This window comes from Phacochoerus africanus, chromosome 12 (assembly GCF_016906955.1).
Source record: "Phacochoerus africanus isolate WHEZ1 chromosome 12, ROS_Pafr_v1, whole genome shotgun sequence".
Classification (NCBI taxonomy): Eukaryota; Metazoa; Chordata; class Mammalia; order Artiodactyla; family Suidae; genus Phacochoerus; species Phacochoerus africanus.
Window position 1 is genome coordinate 17,871,896 of NC_062555.1, and position 6,000 is coordinate 17,877,895.

At 50.2% G+C, this 6,000-nt stretch overlaps 1 protein-coding gene and 1 long non-coding RNA gene across 5 annotated transcripts in view; one reads left to right on the top strand and one right to left on the bottom strand.

The window, feature by feature from the left end:
- RGS7 (regulator of G protein signaling 7) overlaps nucleotides 1-2,267 on the bottom strand; it is a 371,782-nt gene extending 369,515 nt beyond the window's left edge. For 2 of the 4 annotated variants that reach the window (XM_047755055.1, XM_047755054.1), the window contains exons 1-2: nucleotides 1,590-2,009; nucleotides 1,111-1,248 (exon numbers count right to left, since the gene is read on the bottom strand). In XM_047755055.1, coding sequence (XP_047611011.1) covers nucleotides 1,111-1,248; nucleotides 1,590-1,598 — 147 coding nt within the window. In that variant the 5' untranslated portion in view covers nucleotides 1,599-2,009. Of the gene's footprint in view, nucleotides 1-1,110; nucleotides 1,249-1,589; nucleotides 2,010-2,130 lie in introns of those variants that run through there. The other 2 variants (XM_047755057.1, XM_047755056.1) reach the window with 2 other exon arrangements.
- Nucleotides 2,268-2,461: 194 nt separating this feature from the next.
- Nucleotides 2,462-5,128, top strand: LOC125113022 (uncharacterized). Its single transcript, XR_007131306.1, has 3 exons — nucleotides 2,462-2,799; nucleotides 3,030-3,101; nucleotides 5,027-5,128. It is a non-coding gene; the product is annotated as an uncharacterized LOC125113022 (long non-coding RNA).
- The last annotated feature ends 872 nt before the right edge of the window (nucleotides 5,129-6,000 follow it).

Here is a 6,000-nt window from a genome sequence, read left to right on the forward strand (position 1 = left end):
AAGACAGATCATTTCCACCTCCTCTGATCATGGCCTACATGGGCAGGGATGTTCTGCTTTAGTACAGGCCTGGGGAGGGAGCTTTTCATCTTTATTCATAACCAGGTCTGATCCGCTAGCAAACCAATCCGAGACTCTGCAGTGGGCTCACACTCATCACTGTTTTCGATTTCAAGGTCTGATTTCCTTGTTTCCGTTGCTAGTATTAAAGGAATCTTGCCCAAGAAGCACTACAGATAACATGCTAAAGAAAAATAATTCCAGCATAAAATGCAATAGAAACAACCAGTACAGAAGGCAAATAAAGAATACTGCTTCCTAAATTTTAGTAAGATTGATTACAACCAGAGTGATCTTACCTAAGCAACCACTCTGAAGCACACACAGTCAGTATTCAAACACATCTTTGTTATGCGGGCTCAATGTCTAGAAGTTTGGTGCTGACAGCATTATTATAAAATACATAAACCTGCTAGACTGGTTTAAAGAAAAAAAATAACCCACTAAAATACAAAGATTTATCTAATGGGCATATGGAACAAGAACATAAATACCCATAAACAAAACCATTTAAAAAAAAACACAAAGTAAAAAACAATTTAGGCTAAGATTGAAAAAAAAAATAAAAACTGCAATTGTTTAGTTAGGAGGCGAATCATTAAACCACCCAGACATTCACAACCCCATTCACTCTTGCCCCAGAACTGCAAAGTTGCTTAGTTTCTAAAATGACTGTTTATATAATCATTATAATCTAAATGCTCAGGGAGAGTATAACAAAAAGCTTCTAAAAACTCCCATGGACGCTATAAAGTCATATACATAACAAATGAAATACATAGGACCCTCCCCCCCAACTTGCAGCTATTGCTGAGCACCGAGGCATCCTTGTAAAGTCAGCAGGTAAAGTATGAGTGGCCTCGTTCCCCTCACTGTGTCTCTACACAGGCGTCACTTGAGAACATCAGATCATCCTCCAGCACGGGTGCAGACACTGGGGATTGGGAGAAGCTACAAGGCCACACGATTTAAATATAGATTCTGATGGGGGAAAAAAACTGTAGGAAGCCAAGCCTTTCCCTTTTTCCAAGAAAGTGAGGGAATTCTTACCTTTCTGTACACCAGCATGTTGGGTGACTCATCTGCCACCCCATTGCTGGTCTGCCCATAATTATTGCCCTGGGCCATGTCACCACACGACCGACACACACGTGGTCCACTCTCAGACGCAGGAATGAGCAGTCCACCCTGCAAGAGTTAGAGAGACTTCAGTGAGATCCCAAGGGCAGTGCCGAAGAAGGTGGCATCTCTTGATTCATCCACAACACCAACCCTACATGGAGCATGCTTATGTGCTGGGCATGGCTGCAGGAAGCAGCACAGGAATAGAATTCAAAAAAAAAAAAAAAAAAAAAACGAATTTACACCTACAGTCCTCCCAGGAAATTAGAAGAAATGAGAATCTGCTTGTTAAAATAGTCATTTGGCGATGGTTTGAACTGACTTGATGTTCTGGATACTCATTTTTTTAAAAAAGTGTTTGAAGCTCACCGAGGGAAAAAAAAAAAAAAAAAAAAACCCACGGTTACCATTTCCATGCTACAGAGTTCTCTTCTCTCCCATTACTCGCATCTCCTCTCGATGGTGTTTTCCGCGGAAGGGCGGAAAGGCAACACCCCGTGGCAGCACACTTTCTCCAGGCTCTGTCCCGGGTCCCCGAGGGCAGGCGCATCCGGAGGCCCGCAGCCTGCGGTCTGGGGTTTCCTCCTCCTTCCCGGGGTCCCCCGCACCTGCCGCGCCGCCGGCCACCGGCCCCTCTCCTCCCGGCCCACCGGGCTCCGGGCGTCACGGCGGAACCCGGCCCGACCTTGGCAGGGAGGCTTCAGGGCGTCCCGGCCAAGAGACAGGTGGCAGGGGGGCCCTCCAGAGCCGTACCTGGGTCCCGGTGGGGGCGGCTGGGCACCGGGGGACCATTCGGCCCGGCCGCCTGCCTGGCGCTCGCGGCGGCAGCAAATGGCAGGCGGCCCCGAGCGGCGCGCGGGAGCCGGGCCGGCGGCGGTGTCAGCGCGGGCGGCCGGGGCGCGGGGCTCCGCCGGGCGCCGCCTCCCCCCGCCCCTCCCCGCCGCCTACCTCCTGGTCAAGGTCGCGGCCGCGGCGCCTGCTCCCGGCGGCTGGGTGCGGCGGTGTCAGCGCGCGGCCAGCCTCATCCCCCCGCGCGGGCACAGGGCTCCGGCGGCCCGCGCTCCGCCGCTCCCGGCTCCGCTCGGCTCCCGGGCTCCGGGGCCACGAGCGCGCGCGGGACCGAGACGCCCGGCCCGTGCGCGCGACTGCAGGGAGGAGGAGGGGACTGTCACGTGGGAGCCGGCGTCCCGAGGTGCCGGCCGGGGGCGGGGCGGGGGGCTCGGCTCCGCCAGGCCTCGCGGCCCCGCCCGCCCACGGTCACGACCGCCCGGCGGGGTGCGCGCGGCTGCAGGCCCCGAGCCGAGCGTGGAAGCGGGACGCGCAGGGAGCGTGACGGCGGCTGGACGGAGGCAGGCGTGCGGGAGGGGATGGAGCCCCTTGCTGCCAGCAGTGTCGTCACGCGCCCGGTGACTCCGCTGGCAGAGCGAGGCAAGCAGAGGACTGAGGATCATTAGGCTTCCAGAAGGAGACTGGAGCGATATTAGCAGCCTAGGAGTGAAGGGAGTGGCCGGGATCAAGGGAGTCATTCAGCCGGGCTGCCGGCTTCCTTCTAAGTTAGAGAAACGATTCGGAGGCTGCCAACTCGAGGTGAAAATCTTGCCACCTGTTAAAATGAAGGTGCGTCCCCAATATCCGGTTTCTCCCTTCGACAGAAGATGCTCCGAGGAACTTTCACCCACTACTCTGATCCTCTAGCGTTTCCAAAGATGGAGTTGGGGTGCTGACCCCCCAGAACTATGCTTCAGGTTGCTGTCACTAATTTTTCTGTAAAGATTAGGACATTAAGAAAAAGAAAAAATCATTTTGGTCCCAGTTATACTAATGAAACTTATGTCTCTGGCTTTCAGGAGCAGAGTTGTGAAATTATGAATAATATGAGTTTGCCTTCCACCCACTGGCCAGACGTGGGAGAGAAAGAGGTATGACAATCAAGCCAGCCCCTTCCTAATGTCCTAGGTAAAGACAGAGCTTGCTGCTGGTCACCCACAACCGTGCCAAGCAGACCCAGGGGCCACGTGCATCAGGGCACACCCCAGGCCCACCCAGGCCTGTCAGGTTTCCCTGAAGCCACCTCTGTTTAGTCAGCCTGTCCTCGGTTCTAAATATTAGACGCAAAGATGACTCCCCCAAGCTAGCTCACCCACACCCTAGCCGGCCCTATGTCCCACTCCTGCCCAATTCCCAAAATCTTTCCATTGTACACTGGTTTTTTGTGGGGTTTGGGAGTTTTTTTGTTTTGTTTTTTGTTGTCATTGTTTGTTAATTTTTCTTCTTAAGGCCACATCTGAGAAGCATACAGAGGTCCCCAGGCTAGGGATAGAATCAGAGTTGTAGCCGCCAGCCTGTGCCACAGCCACAGCAATGCCAGATCTGAGCTGCATCTGGGGCCTACACCACAGCTCACAGCAAAGCCAGATTCTTTTCTTTGTCATTTTGTTTTTTTCTAGGGCTGCACCTGCAGCATATGGAGGTTCCCAGGCCAGGAGTCCAATTGGAACTGTAGCCGCCGGCTTACACCACAGCCACAGCAACACAGGATCCGAGCCACATCTGCAACCTACACTACAGCTCACGGCAATGCCGGATCCTTAACCCACTGAACAAGGCCAGGGATCGAACCCACAACCTCATGGTTTCTAGTCGGATTTGTTAAGCACTGAGCCTTGACAGGAACTCCCAACGCCAGATTCTTAACTCACTGAGTGAGGCCAGGGATTGAACCCTCAACCTCATGGATACTAGTTGGGTTCCTAACCGGCTGAGCCACTCCAGGAACTCCCCCTTGTGAGCCCTGGAACTTGTGATCTTTGTCAGCAAACTTGCCATTGTTTCAGCTTCTTCTCTGAATAGTTCCTTAACTTTCTTACTGTAGCCAAAACCTACCTCTTCCCCTTCACCCCTCTCCCTTCCCCTTTGCTCTGTCAACTCCTGGGAAGTTGACATGAATTGGATGAATAAGTTTGGAAAGAATAACTGGACATGTTCACTCAGTTTGACCACTTTTCTCTTAAGGGGGAACCATGTGGAAGAAGCAGCCTTTCTCCTTTGCATCTCTAGATAGAGCTCTGTCCTCATGGCGGGGGGGGGGGCACGAGGGGGGGCACCCGGGGGGGGGCACCCAGACTCAGCACTGATGGGACAGTTCCGTCAATCAGCAAACTAACAGCTGGAACAGAGATAACAGTTTATATTGTATGCCTGAGGTGTGAGATATACACCATCTAATTATCCACCCATCAGGTAGGTATGATAGCTATATCCTTGTGAAGGTTATCTTACATGGGATAGGTACCCAAGTTATCTATCGGTAGCTACAGATATAGACAGGTGTAAGATCTCCTTTGATGCACTTCCCACGTGTTCCTGCCCTATTTTCTGCTTCCTTTTACACCGAAAACATCTTCTCTAATTCCATCTTGAACCCATTCAGTTCTGGCAATGACCTCCTCGTCTCTGAATCAGTAATTCTCAGTTATCGCGTGAATCAACTTTTCAATAGACGTTAAAGTTGATCCCTCGCACCTTCTCAAAAATTTTCTCCACTTGATTACCAGGACAGCACTGTCTGTTTTTTTATTTTTGTTTTTTTCTCCTTCTAGTTTTATTGAGACATAGTGGACCTACAGCCCTAAGTCCAAGGGGTACCTCATAAGGATGTACATACATAAATCGTAAAATGATTACCACGCTAAATCGAGTGAATGAACATCCATCCTTCAAAAGAGAATAAGTAAATAATGTTTTTCCCTTGTGATGAGAACTCTTAGGCTTCACTCTCTTAACGTTCACGGACAGCACACAGTGGGGTCGATGATATTTATCGTGTTGCACCTTGCTTCTCTAGGACTTACTTATCTTCTAACTGGAAGTTTGTACCTTTTGGCCACCTGCATCCAATTTCCGGTGCCCCCACCCTTACCTCCAGGAACCACAGATCCCACCTCTTTTTCGGTGAGTTTCTTTCTTGGTTTCTGAAGTTTAATTGATCTACAAGATTGTGTTCATTCCTGGGGCTCCACGTAGTGACTCAATACTTCTCTGCATTTCAAAGTCATCACCACAGCCGGTCTAGCTACAGTCTGTCACAACACGAAGGTATTACATGGTTACTGACTCTATGGCCCACACTGTACACTTCATAGCTGTGACTCATTTATTTTGTACCTGGAAGTTTCTACCTCTTAATCTCTCTTACTTATATCTCTCATCCCATCAACCTTTTTATTTCTTTTCTGCATTACTAGTTGCCGTTTCTCAGCCTCACTGATTGTTTATCTTTTTCACCTCTAAATTTTGGAATGCCTCATGTCTCAATCTTTGGGTCTATGCTCCTTTTTTTTAATTTTTCTTTTTAGGGCCACGTGTGTGGCATGTGAAAGTTCACAGGCTAGGGGTCTAATCTAAGCCATAGCTTCTGGCCTACACCACAGCCACGGCAACTGGGGATCTGAGCCACATGTAAAACTCAGGTGTTCTTTTTCTTTTTCTTTTTGCTTTTTAGGGCCACACTGTGGCATATGGAAGTTCCCAGGCTAGGGGTTGAATCAGAGCTGTAGCTGCTGGCCTATGCCACAGGCACAGCAATGCAGGATCCAAGCCACGTCTGCAACCTACATCACAGCTCATGGCAATGCTGGATCCTTAACCCACTGGGCGAGGCCAAGGATTGAACCCAAAACCTCATGGTTACTAGGCAGATTCGTTTCCGCTGTATCACAACGAGAACTCTGGGTCTCTACTCCTCTCAATTTACATGTACTCCCTAGGTAAGCTAAACTAGACTCAGACCTTTAAATGCTTCCTAAATATGAATAACAC